Source organism: Physeter macrocephalus, chromosome 14, assembly GCF_002837175.3.
Source record: "Physeter macrocephalus isolate SW-GA chromosome 14, ASM283717v5, whole genome shotgun sequence".
NCBI lineage: Eukaryota > Metazoa > Chordata > Mammalia > Artiodactyla > Physeteridae > Physeter > Physeter macrocephalus.
The window spans coordinates 58,150,967-58,167,868 of NC_041227.1; the positions used below are offsets into that span (position 1 = coordinate 58,150,967).

Sequence of the window (16,902 nt, forward strand, 5' to 3'; positions counted from 1 at the left end):
TTTCCCATGGGGCTATGCTGCCCTCCCCCCCCCCCCCCCCCACACACACACACATACCTCCGCCCCATAGATTTCCTCAGCCTCTTGGGGCTGCGCCGCTTCCGTCGGACTCCACTTCCCGGTGGCACCCGCGGCTGGGCGCGGCGGCGGGGCGGCCCGAGAGAGAGGGCGAGGGCCAGGGCGAAGGCGAGGGCGAGGGCGGGGGCAGGGGCGGCGGGCGGCCCGCGGCTGAGGAGGCCGCCGCCTCCTTGGGCCTGCTAGGGCGGCCGCCTCCGCGATGCCGCTGCTCGTGGAGGGGCGGCGAGTGAGGCTGCCGCAGTCCGCTGGGGACCTCGTCCGAGCCCACCCGCTTCTGGAGGTGAGCAGGGCCCGGGCGGGGGGCTTCGAGGCGGGCCCGAGGGAATCCGCAGGCGGTCCAGAGCCCTCCTCACCCCGCCGCCACCACCCGCTCTTCCCGAATCAGGCTCGAAACTTGGCGCAGCGGAGGTGCTATCGGCACATACGGAGCCCAGGCCGCCGGCAGCAGTTTCTACCCTCGCTTGAGGCATCTGTGGAGCTTTTATCTTCTTTGGACCTTAGAGGGCATCTGCTGAGGCCCCTCTTTTCCAAAGGAGGGAACGGGGGCCCAGAGAGGTTAGGTGACTTGTCCAGGGTCGCCCAGCACCGCGGCTTGAGGACACCCCGGGAGCCCCTTTTCCAGACAGGACGGTCCCAATCTCCAGCCCGGACTTGGCCCGTTTAGGCAAATCTGGGCAGCGCCCTTGCTCGCTTCCTCGCCGGGGATCCCCACCCGTGGTGAGCGCGGCATCGTCCTTGGGTCCTCAGGAAGCAGGTTTTCTGGGGTGGGCAGGGGCATCCTGGCGGGTCGCCTAGTCTTCTAGACCCGGGGCCTGGGGCTCCCGGTTAGTTTCAGTCGGAAGAAAGAGCCCTATTTTCACCCAGCTGGGCCGTGTTGAGGAACCACACCCTATGGAAGGGTTTTTTGTTTTGTTTCCTGCTTTTGTCCTTAGATGGACCTCTGAACCCTTAGTCCAAGCTTATGCAGAGACTGTTTGGAAAAGGGTTCTTACTGTAAAAAACAAACAAACAAAAAACGAACCAAACTTCCCACTTGCCCCAGATCCAGTTAAGGAGAAATCAACCATTTCATTGATTTAAGAGATTCATGTTGAGCCTCTAATGTTGCCTATGGTGTTTGCCTTTTTCCCCACAATCAGGACATTTATAGGGTGGGGATGGTTTTTAATCACAGCGTGGCTCAAATACCATGACTGTTAATTAAGTGCCATAAAGGGAAAAAAAATGCCCCTTTTCACTCTGCAAAGTGAAGCGGGGGAACCTGATTGAGTCTAGGCTTAGGGAAGGTATTTTGGGGTTTTCTTCTGTAAAAGTTGGAGGGTGATTTTGTCTGCATGCTTGTTTTATTTTCCTTTGGTCTCTCCCCCAGAATGTAAGCTTCCTGAAGGCAGACAGTGTGTCTTTGTATCCTCAGAGCCTAGGGCAGTCCCTGTCAGTGAATCTGTGCTTTGTAAATATTTGTTACACAAATGTCTGAGCAGAATGACCCCTGAAAATGACCCAAAAGATGAGGGGGGGGGGTGTCACTGACAGGGAAAAGAGGACAGCTCTGTGTGATTCTCAACTTGCATTTCAAGAAAACAATAGTGATATTAGCCAACACATACTGGGCACCTAGCAGACACTAGGTTAAGTGTTAAGCACTTTCCTTGTACTGTGTCACTGCCACACCATGAACTGGCGCAGTTGGGAGTACGACTCACCAAGGGAGAAAAATTGCAGCTGCCTAAAGAATATAGGTGGCACTCTATTTTTATGTCTGCTTGAAACTTTCTATGATAAAAAGTTAGATCAGTGTCCAAGGCAGCCCCCTAAGTGTGTAGAGAGGGGGGAATGAGATGAGATACCAGGGCGGCTGGCTCCCTAGAAGGGAGGTTTGGCCTCTTTGGGGAGACGTGGCCTAGAAATGCTGTGTAGTGGGGACCAGTTTGCCTTACAGGAATGGGGAGGTGGGGGTGGGGGCACTTCCATCTCAGCAGCCTAAGGGAAGAGGGGGAGGGCATTCTAGCTGAGCAAGCTGGACTGTGCCCCGTGGCCCCTGGACAGGAGGGGAAGGGCCCCGAAGGCGGGTGGACTGGCCCCTTTCCCTGGCAGAGAGGGTAGGAGGGGCAGAGTAGAAGATAAGCCGGGTGAGGTAGGTCGTACCTAGGTGGCAGGGGTTTAGATGGATCTTTCAGCTGACGTGCAGTGTGGAGAAATGAAAGGTTTAATTATTTTTTTTTAATAACAAGTAGTGTCCCCTTGGTAAGAAAATAGAAATTATAAATCTCAAAAAGAAGAAAAAAGGATCTTTGACAACAACCACGCTTCACATTTTGCTATACTTTTTTACATGATAGCATACTGTATATTCTGTTCTATAATGTGTCTTTTTCATGTGACAGTAGGTTGTGAGTATGCAGTAGCAGCTACAAGCTTAGCATAGGATAACAGTAACAACAGCAACAATTATAGCAATGCCGTGGAACTTGCTGAGCATCCCAGCCCTAGGAAGCAGGTACTGCTGCTGTTCCCATTTTACAGATGGGGACTCTGAGGCACAGAGGGTGGAGTAAATTGCCCAAGATCCCACATCCTGTGAGTGGTGACGCCTGGATCGCAACCCAGGCGGTCTGTCTGCCTTTGCCTCTAGAGCAGCAGGTGCTCAATACATTAGCCACTGGCCGCATGTGGCGATTTACATTTAAGTTAATTAAAATTTAATAAAATTTAAAAATCAGCTCCTTAGTCACACTAGCCACGTTTCAAGTGCTCGACAGCCACGTGTGGCCAGTGGCTGCTGTATGAGACAGGGCAGGTACAGATCCTTGCCTTAGCTGCAGAAAGCGCCTTTGGGCGGTGCTGTCTAGAGCCTTTGTTCTTAAACCAGTCACTGGACGCTCAGGAACTGGTCTTGCGGCCTTTTGAGAAACAGTCCCATGGAATTCCACGTAACTTCGTAACTTTGTTCCTGCCTTTAAGCATGCGCGATATTTATGCTCTTTCCCCATTAGGAACATTCACAGAGCTAAATCTTTATAAACCCCTGTAATTATTCCTCAGAAGGGGTTTTGTTTTTTTTTTTTTTTTTTTTTTTTGCGTTACGCGGGCCTCTCACTGCTGTGGCCTCTCCCGTTGCGGGGCACAAGCTCCGGACGCGCAGGCCCAGCGGCCATGGCTCACGGGCCCAGCCGCTCCGCGGCATGTGGGATCCTCCCAGACCGGGGCACGAACCCGTGTCTCCTGCATCGGCAGGCGGACTCTCAACCACTGCGCCACCAGGGAAGCCCAGAAGGGTTTTTTTGAGCAGAAAAGTGGGGTCAGGACAGGGGACCAGAGGTGGGGAATGGTAACAGCCACCCCCTACAGACCTGCCGTCAGTTAATCCTCCCACAGCCTAAGGAGTGGCCGTCATCAGCCCCGTTTCCCAGAGGAGGGGACAAAGCACCAAAGCTCAGCCTAAAGCCCAGGTCACTGGCTCAGGGAGAGGCCCCCGGGCACTATATTGCAGGAATTTAGGTGTAAGGGAAGAAAGGACTGAGATAAGGTAGCGCCCAGGGGTGGGAAGAAGGCGCAGTTCTGAGGGCTGCGCCTGGCGTCGCTCTCATACTTGCTCCCCCGTTTTCTTCAAATTTCAGTGTCACTCATAAGTAGCTTTCTGGGGACACAGCCACGGCCACTTGTCATGTGTCGTCTATGCAGCTGTCACGCTGAGGAGCTGAGACCACACGGTCTGCAAAGCCCAGGATACTTACTGTCTGGCCCTTTTCTGAAACAAGTGTACTGACCCCTGGGTTAAGAGAACAGTGCCATCCGATAGGGATTGGGAAATGAGGATGAGCCGTAGCAGAGAGAGACTGAGGGAAAAGATATTTTTTCGTGAATCTGAGCGTCCAGCGAATAAAAAAAGTTCAGAAAAAGTTCAGAAAACGACTGTTTTTATTTCAGAAAGGATGTGAGTTTATAAAGTAGGACTGTGTGTTTTTCCACAGAGGAGAACTTTGGCTAACCTTTTTTCATTTTTTAAAGTGAAAGCAACGTTGCTGTTTTCACTTTCTGGCCATTCTCTCTCCTGATAATTTGTGCTTCTGTTTCTCTGGGAAATAGTAGGAGCTGTGTCGATGAGAGACGTTGTGATTTTTGGTCTTGGGCACGCAAGTGATAATTCATTTCTCAGAAATAGCTTTGCTTTTGGGTGGTGACCAAGTTGTGAAAATGAGTGGTAAAAATTTGCCTTGACTTCTCCCTCCCCCTCCCCGAAAAGAACAAAAAGAGGTAAGTATTAAAGGAATAATAAAAAGGAAATTCTGCATTCTCCTTTATCTTATCTTGAATTAAGGTGAGAAATGGTGTGAAAATGAAAAGTGCTTACTGGATGAGGTGTTGTGAGTTTTTGCACAATTGCTGCATCTCTTTCTCCCTGACTCGGCTGTCCGATCACACACTGCACTTCACTCAGTCCTTAGTTCCTTTCTTCTTTAAAAATTTTCTTTTATTGAAGTATAGTTGATTTACATTGTTGAGTTAATATCTGCTGTACAGCAAAGTGATTCAGTTATATATATATACTCTTTCATATTCTTTTACGTTATGGTTTATTAAAGGATATTGAATATAGTTCCTTGTGCTGTACTGTAGGACCTCATTGTTTATCTATCCTATATATAATAGTTTGCATCTGCTAATCCCAACTTAGTTCCTTTCTTAAATGGAGGGGCCGGTCTCACTATAACTGCTGCCTTGCTTCCAATTAATGAAAGTTTATTCAAAGAGAACCCTCTAGAACTCATCAAGTGTATCATCATGTTTTTTTACATCTCTTGTATTTTGTTAAGTAAGCAAGTACTAACCTAAATTAGCACCAACAGTGAGGAATGGCCAGAAGCCAGTATAAGACCATAAAAATGTTCCCTGTTCTAGACAGTACACAAGCTCTGTATTTGCACACGTGGTTAGGAAGTTGTTTATTGAGTTTATTTGTTGCAAGTAAGAAGAAAATTATGAAACATTTTAGTGATGCCTCAATTTGACGTTTTTGAAAAAAAAAAGTTTAATTAAGTTCTCATGAAAGAATTAACCACCTGAGTTTTTTCCCCCCAGGCTTATTAATAAGAATTTATACAAATATTCAATTAGTCAGAATTTTCACACCTAATATTAACCTATCTTTTCATAAATTTGCTTATTTATGAGGGCTCCTTTTTGGTTTTCTACTTTAATAACCTAATTACAGCATAGGACATTTGGAGAATAGAGCAACAGTTAAATGACTTGTGTTTGCCCTGTTCTTACACAATCATGGTTATATTGGTGAATTTCCTTCCAGTATTTTTCCCTATATGTGGCAACATTTTTAGCATTGTTGTATTAACAGCATATTTGCAGCTTAAATTTTTTTTTTTTACTCGAATCTTGCTCTTCAGTTTACATTTCCAGACTCTTTTCCCATAGTCTTCATTTCTCATGACTGTGCAGTTGGCAGCTGTGAGTTGGTTCTGCATAATTTACTTGCCTTTTCTGTGGTTGTCCCCAGGTTTGTGCCATTCTCGATAACACAGGGATTGAGTGCATTTTGGGTTATTTCCACAGTACAGATTTCCAGAGGTGGGAATTACTAGATTAGGAGATAGGTAAGGTCTGGATCCCTCCTCTTTAAAGAAAGTGAAGAAGGTCTGTGATTTCTGAGCCACCCAATCCACCTGTCCATGTGATCTGATTCTCTTTACAATTGTAAAGAATGGGGAAAAGATTGTTGCATCTTATTTCATAGGTACTAGAGTCTTGTTCTATAGGGTGAAAAAAGAACAGAACTTCCTTGTTTCCTTCACATTGTTCCACATGATAGTTACTGCTGCTGCCTTTTTATTTTAGCTTTTCTGTCAGATAATACACACACCTCAGACCTCACAAGTGTGTGTTTCCCACATAGGGCACACTTTGGCTCTCTCCACCTCTCTAGTCACTCAATCCTCACTAATTTCCATCACTATTTTATTTTTTTTTTTAATTAAACAGGAAAGAGCCAGACTTCTCAGAGGTCAGTCTGTTCAACAAGTGGGACCCCAGGGCCTTCTGTATGTTCAGCAAAGAGAGCTTGCAGTGACCTCCCCAAAGGATGGTAGGTTAGGAAGCAGTGAATTGGGCGTTATCCCCAAAGGCTATTGGATATTTTATTTTATTTCTTTTTTAAACAGGCTCCATCTCCATTCTGGGTTCTGATGATGCCACCACTTGTCACATTGTGGTCCTGAGGCACACAGGTATGATGAGAGAGATGAAGGAAACTGTTAACTTAAATGGACCCGACACGTGGGACCATGAATTTCTCAATTTGCGTTTCCTGGCTCCGCTTACCTCTTCTCCATCTGCATGGCCCCTCCCTGTGGCCCTGGTCAGATGGGTTGGCTGGGCAGCCCAGACGTCTCTATTTTTCCTTTTACAGGCTGTTCAAAGATGAGGCGGTCCGAATGGACAGGCGTAGACCTGGCCTGCTCCCCGAGTTCTCATCGGGAATAACATGAGTCGTTTCACCCTTGTTCTTCAGGTAATGGGGCTACCTGCTTGACACATTGTGACGGAACTGACACCAAAGCTGAGGTCCCCTTGATCATGAACTCCATAAAATCCTTTTCCGACCACACTCAATGTGGAAGGTGAGCTCCACGCTACTCTGTTTTATGATATTGGGAACTTGACACCATCGCTTAGAGGAAACAGCCGTGGCAGCTGTTCCAGCAACGTGGCCTGTCACCAGCACAGTGGCCGCCTGGTCCCCCTGGAGCAGAACGTGGCCCAGCGTCGGCCCCCTGTCAGTAGTTACTGAGGGAGTGAATGGGTGGTGGGTACGAGGGGAGGTTTGACTTTGAATCTGTAGTTCTGTTCTCAGCAAGGTCCTCTTAGATGTCCGTTTTGCGGACATTGCCTTGTTACACGCCAGTGGTGGAATCTCTTCATTCCTTCCGCAGTTGTTTGTTGAACGTTTCCTGTGAACTAGAACTTGTTATAGGGACATAGCAGTGAATGGAGTAGACAAACCCTGCCCCCTCGGGGCTTATATTCCATAGCAAGGAGATGTCAGCAAAACAGGATTTGAACGATGGACAGGGCTCTGAGGAAAACAAGGCTGGGGAGGAGCCGGAGATGGCCGGGAGGAAGGGGGTGCAGTTCTCAGGGTTGTGGGTTCTGTACAAGAGCTGACGCCTGCCCTGGGTGTCCACCACAGCGCCCAACCCTCTCACCGGTGACAGAAAGCGTGACCACCTGTTTCACATGTGCGGCCCCAAGATTCAGCTTCCCAGAGCCACAGGGTTAGTTAAACGGGAGGCCCACGACCCCGGCCTGGCTGGCTGGCTGGTGCTCACGCCTGTCCTCTCCCCTTTGTCTCTCTTTGGTGGGCCTGGCAGGCATCTCATCTTATTTGAAGTCTAAGGCAGCAGTTCATTTGAATGAACTAGTCTAGTCATATGCAAGTTCTTAGAATCCCAGGGGTTTAAAAGACCAGCCTCTCTGTCCGAGTTTCACTAGTGTAACACAGAGCAGTTTTAAAATTTAACTCTTCTCCTGCCAGGTCTGTGACAGGCTGGGCTAGCCTCACGGCTCTGTGGCTTGTGCAGTCGCCAGACTGCTGGGCCCTCCAGGTTACGTAGCCGGACTGGGCCATGGGCCCAACTCCGTGATTCTCAGCACACAGTTGTGAGATAAAGATGTCATGAGGCGACTTGATGCTTTGCCCTGTGCTGCTCATGCAGAAGATTCTGGTTCATTCCTCAGGAGGATTTTGTCTGTCAGTAGAAGGGATGTGAAATACGGCCACACTTTCCCAAGCTCTGGTTGCCAGGTTGTCACAGGCTGAGGACCACGGGTTAGCAGAGAAGTGTGCATGGGGCACCCAGGGTTAACAAAGTTAGTGTAGTCTTTCCAGTTGTAGGGCTTCCTACGTGGAGCTTTGCTGTGCATGGTGACTCCCTTGGGGAGTAGGCAAGGCTTCCCAAACTTATTTAACCCCAAGAACACTTTTTTCTGTTTCATGAGGCCAGTGTTCAGGGGAACACACTTTGGAAAAAGCTGGTGTTGTAGATAAGCATGTGCTTTAGACACAGACGCAGTTTCCTTCTCCGTGAAACGGAGATGCAAACCCATCTCTCCACGATGCTGGGTGGTAGAGAAGACGGCATCTGTGCAGGGATGGTGTCAGTCCCGCCCTTCCCAGTTCTGCACCCCAGGTCCTCTTAGGCTGAGACTTTTAAGAGGTTTTGGAAGCATCCCGCTCGGGTCGATAGTGTGACATGGTTGTCTTCTTCCAGAGCAGCCTTTTTCACCCTGTGCCTCGAGGTGGCATCATGTTGGTGTTAAGACACAGCTCCGCTTAGCCCCCAGGCACCCGGGCAGGGTCCCAGTGTGCCGCATGGGTTCTTGTGCGTGTGCTGAGGCGTAAATGGGGCCCGGGAGCCGAGAGCTAAAGTTCACAGCAGACCCAGCACACGCTGTCCCGTGCTGTTCGGCCTCTGACCACCTCCTGTCTCTTTGCCAGGCTGGAAGTGCACCTCGTGGGCGGCTTCAGTGATGACAGGCAGTTGTCACAAAAACTGACTCATCAGCTTCTTAGTAAGTTCACTTTTTTCCTCAAATTTGATAAAAGTATGTATCTATTTTTGCTTAGATAAAAATCCCAATTAATACTGAACCTATGAGGTGTGCACCTGCTTGGAGCCACACAAACTGCTCAGCTTGGAATCTTCCATAAAGACTGGATAGCAAAGAGCTAAATGCTTAGAGGTAATGGGATGGGGACAAGATTTTCTTTCAAAATAGCAAGTGATGCATCCCAAAATAGCAAGTGCTGTGAATTGTGTGAAAACAAGAACCACCTTCTGGGCAGAAATGTCCATTTTAATCTGAAGAGAATTAAAACCCTGATAAAAGCCAATTTTTCCCCTGTTAAATTAGCAAATATTAAAAAAAAAAAAGATGTTCTTTGATTAACCATGAGGCAATGAGGTGGGTGTATTCCTGCAGCACTGGAACATACTTTGGTGTAACCTGTCAGGAAAGCCATTTGGCATCATGGTCCATCATGGACCCAGTAATTCCCCTTCTGGGAATGTATTATAAGAAAATAATCAGGGCTTCCCTGGTGGCGCAGTGGTTGAGAATCCGCCTGCCGATGCAGGGGACACGGGTTCGTGCCCAGGTCCGGGAAGATCCCACATGCCGCGGAGCGGCTGGGCCCGTGAGCCATGGCCGCTGAGCCTGCGCATCCGGAGCCTGTGCTCCGCAACGGGAGAGGCCACAACAGTGAGAGGCCCGCGTACCGGGAAGAAAAAAAAAAAAAAAGAAAATAATCAGAAATGTACACAGAGATTTATGCCCAAAGATGGGCAGTAGAATGTTATTTACAACTGGAAATAATCTAATGTCCATTAGTAGAGGAATAGTTATATAGCCATTAAAAAATAATATTTATGAAGAGGTTTGAATTACATGGGAAAATACATATGTACCAAACAATCAGGATATAAAATTGTCTACGTCTGAGCTCAGCTGTGCATGGACAAATATGACAGGAAATATACTGAATGTTAACTGCTAGGATTATGGGCATTAAAAGCCCATACACTTATATCTTTAAAAACCCACATATTCTTTCCACTCTCCTGTATTTTCCAAATTTTTCATAATGATCAAATTTTTTATGACTGATAATCAGGAAAAAAAAAGTTATTTAGGAAAAGGGTAAAAATCTTATGAATGAGTTTGTCCCCCCAACCTCTCAGAATGGAGAGAAGAATGGAAAGCCTTGGTCGAAGTTTCCTTTGAGCTTGAAGCTAGGAGCATGTCTGTCCCTTGGCAGGCAGGATTCTGGGCATCAGCTCACGTGGATCTGACCTCTGATAGAGGCCAGGTTGTGACTGGAAGGCTAGTGGATCCAACTCTCTGTCCCCTTCTTTTTTTTTTTTTTTTTTTTAAATTTATGTATTTATTTATTTTTATTTTTGGCTGTGTTGGGTCTTCGTTTCTGTGCGAGGGCTTTCTCTAGTTGTGGCAAGCGGGGGCCACTCTTCATCGCGGTGCGCGGGCCTCTCACTATCGCAGCCTTTCTTGTTGCGGAGCACAAGCTCCAGACGCGCAGGCTCAGCAGTTGTGGCTCATGGGCCTAGTTTCTCCGCGGCATGTGGGATCCTCCCAGACCAGGGCTCGAACCTGTGTCCCCTGCATTAGCAGGCAGATTCTCAACCACTGTGCCACCAGGGAAGCCCTGTCCCCTTCTTGACTTGTTCAGCATATGTTCTGCTAATTAAAGGACCTTTTTTTTTTTAAATTGTGTGTCAAATGCCTGAAATCTTTTGAATACTGCACACAGCTCAGAACTGGCTTATATATTGGCAGATGGATTTTGTTTTTTTGTTTTTGTTTTAATATTTATTTTTTTTAGGCTGTGCCGGCTTAGTTGCAGCACTCAGGATCTTCCTTGTGGCATGCAGGATCTTTTTAGTTGCAGCAGCATGTGGGATCTTTTTTTAGTTGCACCGTGAGGACTCTTAGTTGCAGCATGCACGTGGGATCTCGTTCCCAGACCAGGGATCGAACCCAGGCCCCCTGCGTTGGGAGCGAGGAGTCTTACCCACTGGACCACCAGGGAAGTCCCTAAAGGAACTTTTTTGACATCAGTTTTTAAATTCTCATTGTAGGTGAATTTGACAGACAGGAAGATGACATTCACTTGGTGACATTATGTGTGACAGGTAAGTTCTGCCATCTTTCCCAAAGCAAAGCTGTAGATTTCGGGGATGTTTTGCCCTCGCTCTTAAAGCAGGACCCAGCATCCGTGCCTCAGTCGCAGACGGCACTGTTTGTCAATGCTTTGATGCCTTCTGGCTTTTCCCATATCTTCTGGGATGGCCTTCTCCGCCTTCCCCACTCCAAATCCTGTTCAACCTCAGTTGAGATCCTGACCCCCCTTGAGTGCAACTCCTCTGTCCTTCCTTGGGATTCTCAGCAGTCTGCTCTGTACTCCTGGGAAGGAGGAGGGGCCAGATCCCGGAGAGGAGGTGCCGCCACGCGTGTAGGCGGCTGGGAGGCCTGGACTCTGGAGAGGCGGTTTGTTTGCTATAACCTTACTGCTCTGGGGCTCAGCAGGGAAACAGGGACACAGTCCCTTTCATGTTCTGATTTCCCCCCTTTTGCAGTGAGGGCTCCTTCTTGGCCTTTATTTATGGAAAATAAAAGTGATTGGTATTTCTTAAAAATTGATCTTAAAATTTCTTTTTTTTATGTGTTAGAATTAAATGACCGGGAAGAAAATGAAAACCACTTTCCAGTAATTTATGGCATTGGTAAGTAGTGTGTTGATCGGAGGGTTTATTGGTCTCACACTGACAAGCTCCGGTTAAAGGCCGATTCCACCAGCTAGTAAGCCTGTTGCTGTCGGTGTGTCACAGCCTTCGGTTCAGATCCTGACTTCTCCATGTATTTGCCGGGCAAGAAGCTTACCTTCTCTAACCTTCATCTACAAAATAGAGAAAACATCCAAATCCTAAGCCTGTGAAAAGAAACAGGGTAGCAAATATAAAGTGTAGGCATCACCCCCATTAGGGGAAAGCTGAATGTCAGTGGTCTCTGCTCCCCCAAGAGGCCTCTCTGTTTTTTTCCAGCCAGTGCTCTGGGGGCTGGAGCAGGGCATTTGAATTTGAATCTTCTTTATACTTAGGGAACTAATTAAGGGTTTGATTGAGAACAAAGATCCTACAAAGGAAAGTGTGCAACCACCAGGCTAAAGAAAACCCAGAACTTTCCTCCCTCCTGTAACAGCCCCTAGGACTCCCAAGGCTGTAATAGGGTGAGCCTGGCTGTCTCTACAGAGGGCTCCTGCCGTATCTGTGACATTTGATTTATTTGGCTGGGTGTTCACTGCGTTATTCTCTATACTTTGTATGTCTGAAATAGTTAGTAAAAACCAACACACAAACACCAGATTTGGCCCCAGTCCCAGGCCATGTTTGCAGCCATGTTTGGTCACAGGGCTGACCAGGGAGGCTTTGCCACGCGCTGCCTGAAGAGATGGCGCGCCTCCTGTCGGGGAGGCCCTTGGTTTGGAACCAGGTCTTACCTAGTCCAGCTCAGGCCTCAGCTCTTCTCAGCAAGATGGTTGGCTAAAGGGTTGCATTATCCCTTTCCAGGAAGGGAGACGCTACAGACACCCAAGGGTAACTTTGTTCAGTTTCCACTCTTTTCTCTCTGAGGGAGACTCATCCATATTCTATTACATGTGGTGGTGGAAGTGTGAGACTGTGCCAACCCTTGTGGCTTTTGTCAATTGGAAGTCATCCTGTTGTCCCTCACAGCTGTCAACATCAAAACCTCGGAGATCTACAGAGCCTCCTTCCAAGACCGAGGTCCGGAGGAGGAGCTACGTGCCGCACGAGCTTTAACAGGAGGACCAGTGAGTTTGATATCATCTTTGTGTTACAAGGTTAAGGAAAAAAGGGGGGCATCAAACTCCAAAGTCTTATAGACCTTAGAAATGAAAAGTTTATGTCAGTTCTTTAAAGTTGTACATGATCAGGAACCACCACGAACACACCGTGTAGAATAATAATGAACATTTTCAGTTATAAGCTCAAGACCCCAGTTCTCTGCCATGAAGCTGTTGGGGAGGTATGTGAACACCCAGCACCCAGATCCAAAGAGAACGAGCCCCTTTTACTTTGTAAGAACTTTACCAGTTGCTGCAAAGAAAGGCGAGCTAAGGGGGAAGAAGAGCTTTCTCCCCTCTGCACCGCAGGATCACACTCTCTTCTGGACCCAGTAACGGAAGACCAGTTTGCTGGGATGAATTGATTAACCCCAAGAATGATCAAATCACTTTAAAAGTCTGCCTTAGGGAGCTTTTTAATTAAGTAACACCTTCATTTTAAAAGTTAGAAAAATAAAAACCTAAGACTTACACGTTGTTTGAGGAATGGGTAAAAGAATCCTTTTAAAATGCTTAAATTGTGAAAAAAATAGAAATCGCATTCAGAGCACCCCAAAGAAATCTGCTCACTTATGAAATGCTGCCACTTTCATTGGAAATGTCTGGATTCAGTGGTCTGTTCTGCCAACCCTTTGACATTGTTAGGGTTCCTTTTGCAGCTCTCAAGTAGCATAACAGCCTTGATTTAGCTAAGATTCAGGACGTATTTCAGTCTCAGTAACCAAAATTGAACATTGCTGGTGAAGCTGAAAACTACCATTGGCACATTTGAGAATTCAGGGAATTGATCATTTGGCAAATTAACATTTTTACAAATTGGTTTTTCCCTTCTTTTGATGGGGCAACGGCATGTGTACTTTTAAGTTTCAAGGTTACTCGGGGTGTGAATAATGAGGCAGTGTTACATGTAGCATTGAGGAGTGTGGACTTCAGTCAGACACACCTGGGTCTGGGCCTGGCCCTGGCCCTAACACTAATGGACGTGTGACCATGGGCAACGGGCCCGTCTCTCTGAGCCTCGGGTTTCCAACCAAAATGGGAAAAATGCCATCTTCCTGCAGGACTGTCAGAACTAAACAAAGTAATGTCTGTTTCCCACAAAGTGCAGTACCAGAGAGGTGGAAAGTATTCAGTAAGTAGCAGCTTCTGTTACTATGAGACAAAAATTGAAAGAAGCTTATCATCCAGACAAATGCCTTAATTTCAAGACTACACTGGAGCTTGCATTAAAGGTAGGGTTTAAGCTGATAACATTCCTTAAATTCTATCCTTGAAACGTTCTTTTTTAGATGATTAGTATTTACGATGCAGAGACAGAACAACTTCGTATAGGACCATATTCCTGGATGCCATTTCCCCATGTGGATTTCTGGTTGCAGCAAGATGATAAGCAAATACTAGAGGTGAGAATTTACAGGCTGGGTAAATCTTAAATCTGTGGACCTTGGTTTCCTCATCTGTAAGGAAAAAAAAAAGGGATTAGACTAGATAACAGCAGCTTTTCCTTCAGTGTTTGGAGGATGCCATTGGCAGACCCTGTTTAGCTGCTGTATCAGTCGGGGGTAAGTGGAGTCCTGATGGACATCTACGTAGAGGAGCAGCAGGCAACCAACTGTCTTGTTCTCATTAACCCAGGACACCTCGTTTCTTAATGTAATTTTACAAATTACATATATTTATATAGTGATCTGAGAACAGCCTGATTAATGTTTAAAGGAGCACAGAGAGACTCTGACATCTTTATCAAAGTAGGGAACAGAGCAGGGTTCTTCTCTCATGCCCCAAATCTTGTTTGTTTTTCCAGAACCTTTCCACGTCCCCTCTGGCTGAGCCCCCCCACTTTGTTGAACACATTAGATCTACCTTGATGTTTTTAAAGAAATACCCTTCTCCGGCGAACACGCTGTTTCCTGGAAATAAGGCTCTCCTCTACAAAAAAAATGAAGATGGCTTATGGGAAAAGATCTCTTCTCCAAGAAGCTAAAAATAAATAGGAATTACCAAAGAAAGCAACTTTTTGGCATGACAAAAGACCACTGGTGGAGGTAGGAAAGAATATGAATTTGGAATCTACATCCATTCAGTCTTAGGTCTCTTTCCGTGCTCCGTGTTTTTCAAATGACTTTAAAATAAAATCTTATTTTGGCAAAGGCATTTGTTTAGGTTTACTTTTTGGTTAGTAATGAGAGGCAGAGGAGAAGCCAGCTTTGTCACTGTGCTATAAGCAGCTATTATTTCAGATACTTGGGTAAGTCTAATTCTGCTAAATTAGTGAATATGGGAAAAACTCATCTATTTTGTTTAAAAGAACAATATTTAAAATGCAGTAAAGTTCGGCGAGGATTTATACATCTCAGAGAGAGATTTTTTTTTTGACCTCAAAATATTTTAGAAGCATCAAATCCAAAACTGATGTATTTTTAGAAACCTTTATTTTTCTGAAATTGTTATCCAAAAGGAAGTTACCATATGCCCAATTAATGCTAAGATTTATGAAGTGAACTCAGTGTTAACAAAATTTCAAGAACCTTTATTGAAACCAACATTCAAATAGTATCTCAAGGGTGAAATTCTGTCTCAGCAAAACCAATTTAACAATTTCAAATATATATAAAAACATTTAAAAATTAATCTTGTTAAAGGTGATAATTTCCCCTTCCCTCATTTTATCTGCTGTACTTCATTGCACCAAATAAACAGGGAAGACTTTTGTTTAATCATTTGCACCAAAAAAAAAAAAAAGGAAAAGAAAATTGCATTTTGACAAGTGCCAAATGTCAGAAATCACATCGGATCAGAGTGTAATTACAGGCTTAATGTGGTATAACTAAGGCTTTCAGTACTACAGTCCACAAACCCAATGTGAATCCCCACCATCTTAAGGTCTCCCGTAGCTCAACTTCACTGGACTAAAAGGCACAGGGGCCGTTACCTATGATAAACGAAGTGATGCAGTACTTTTGGAAAAGTAGAAACAGGCAGTAATCAAGGGTTACTTCCAATTATTTCAGCAGTAGTCTGGCGTGATCAGCCTGAGAAAGATTACATTTCTGGTTCTTGTTTGAGTTGGGCCCAAAAGGGTGAGCTGCTAGTGGAACAGAAGCTACAGAAGCTCCCATGAGAACAGGTCAAAGGTGTACTTAATTTAGAATTTCAACATAACGAGGTGCTATACAGCATATTTAATACGAGGCTTTTAAGAGTAGCATCTATTGAGTTTTCAGATATTAAACATAGAAATAAGTACAGTCTGTACTTGTGTGCCAATTTAAAAGCTTTATCAGTATTTAAAAATATACATATATATATATATAATATGGTCAAGAAGAGTTTTTACAGTTACTCTTAATAGATGAGTCCTTTAATTTGTTTACAAATAGTATATAAAGGGAGAAATGGATTTGTGGCAGAGCTAAGTCAGACAGAAGCACTGTCCAGTCTAACTTGCTTGACGACCCTGCCACAGCTTGAGCGGACACGGTCCTTACTGACATCTCCGGGGAAGCAGCAATTGGGGGTGGCAGGAGAGGGCTTCTGACACTCTTATTTACAATCCCACTGAAACCCACTCTCCTTCAAGCCAAACGCAATCCAGTTGTATACTGCAACCTGATCAAACTAAACACCAAGCAAAACAGATGGCAAAGAACACTGTCTGTCTCCTCTGCAGCAGGACAACAGAGAACCCAGAGAGTTCTAAAGAAAGCTGTCTTACCAAAGAGTTATTATGTGCAACCTAGTGACTTCTTACACGTGTGTTTAGAAAGATAAGAGCAAGTGTTTCAAGTGGCAGGCACTTGAAATTCTAAGTTTTCTCTGTGAATAAAAAGTGTTTATGGTACCTGGGGGGGAAAAGGTATTACTACAGTTGGGTAGACAGAAACAGTAGTTGTTGGTTGTTCTATCAATACATACCCACAAAATTAGACAAGTCTATTGCCCTCCCAGAAGCCTGGCTTTCAGGCACATTTTTGTGCAAAAATCCCAATTAAGCACAAATAACAGTAATTTTTCTCATACTAGCATGTGGCACAGTTCACATTTTCAGAATAACTTCATCTTCCCTGAAACAATATTCAGTACAGTCTCCAAGCAAACACTGAATTTTATCTTAAGCTCTCTGGCTCTTCTACCTGTGGGCAGTCATCTTCCAGGCGCTGGGCCCTGTCCTGGAGGGCCCCCGTCTGCTCGGCTTCTGGAGGGGTGGGCACCCCTGGGTGCCGCTCAGGGCTGTTAGCTTCCGAGGCATCTTGCCCACCGGACAGGTGCTCCATCTTCTCTAAGTCCTCGATGTGACTGACTGAGCTGGTCTCGCTCACGGCATCTGAACCTCTTAGGGACCTTTTAAAAGGCTTCTGGCCTAGAAGGAAGAT

The 16,902-nt window shown here is 45.9% G+C and overlaps 2 protein-coding genes across 5 annotated transcripts in view; one reads left to right on the forward strand and one right to left on the reverse strand.

Annotated features, from left to right (window-relative positions):
* Nucleotides 1-184: 184 nt before the first annotated feature.
* On the forward strand, nt 185-14,683 carry NTAN1 (N-terminal asparagine amidase). 3 transcript variants are annotated; one of them, XM_024123709.3, is made up of 10 exons: nt 185-358; nt 6,073-6,175; nt 6,252-6,317; nt 6,602-6,710; nt 8,588-8,661; nt 10,746-10,799; nt 11,337-11,390; nt 12,399-12,496; nt 13,819-13,932; nt 14,334-14,683. In XM_024123709.3, the coding sequence occupies exons 1-10, from the start codon at nt 278-280 to the stop codon at nt 14,511-14,513; spliced, it is 933 nt and encodes a 310-aa protein (XP_023979477.1). In that variant the 5' UTR covers nt 185-277; the 3' UTR covers nt 14,514-14,683. The 3 variants fall into 3 exon arrangements, with proteins under 3 accessions (XP_023979477.1, XP_023979479.1, XP_023979478.1); XM_024123710.3 differs by lacking the exon at nt 6,073-6,175 and having other exon boundaries at nt 248-358; XM_024123711.3 differs by lacking the exons at nt 6,073-6,175; nt 6,252-6,317 and having other exon boundaries at nt 214-358.
* Nucleotides 13,853-16,902, reverse strand: part of PDXDC1 (pyridoxal dependent decarboxylase domain containing 1) — a 71,242-nt gene continuing 68,192 nt past the window's right edge. The window contains exons 23-24 of one of the 2 annotated variants that reach the window (XM_024123712.3): nt 16,663-16,889; nt 13,853-13,986 (exon numbers count right to left, since the gene is read on the reverse strand). In XM_024123712.3, the coding sequence (XP_023979480.2) occupies nt 13,927-13,986; nt 16,663-16,889 (287 nt within the window). In that variant the 3' untranslated portion in view covers nt 13,853-13,926. Of the gene's footprint in view, nt 13,987-15,045; nt 16,890-16,902 lie in introns of those variants that run through there. The other variant, XM_028499638.2, reaches the window with a different exon arrangement.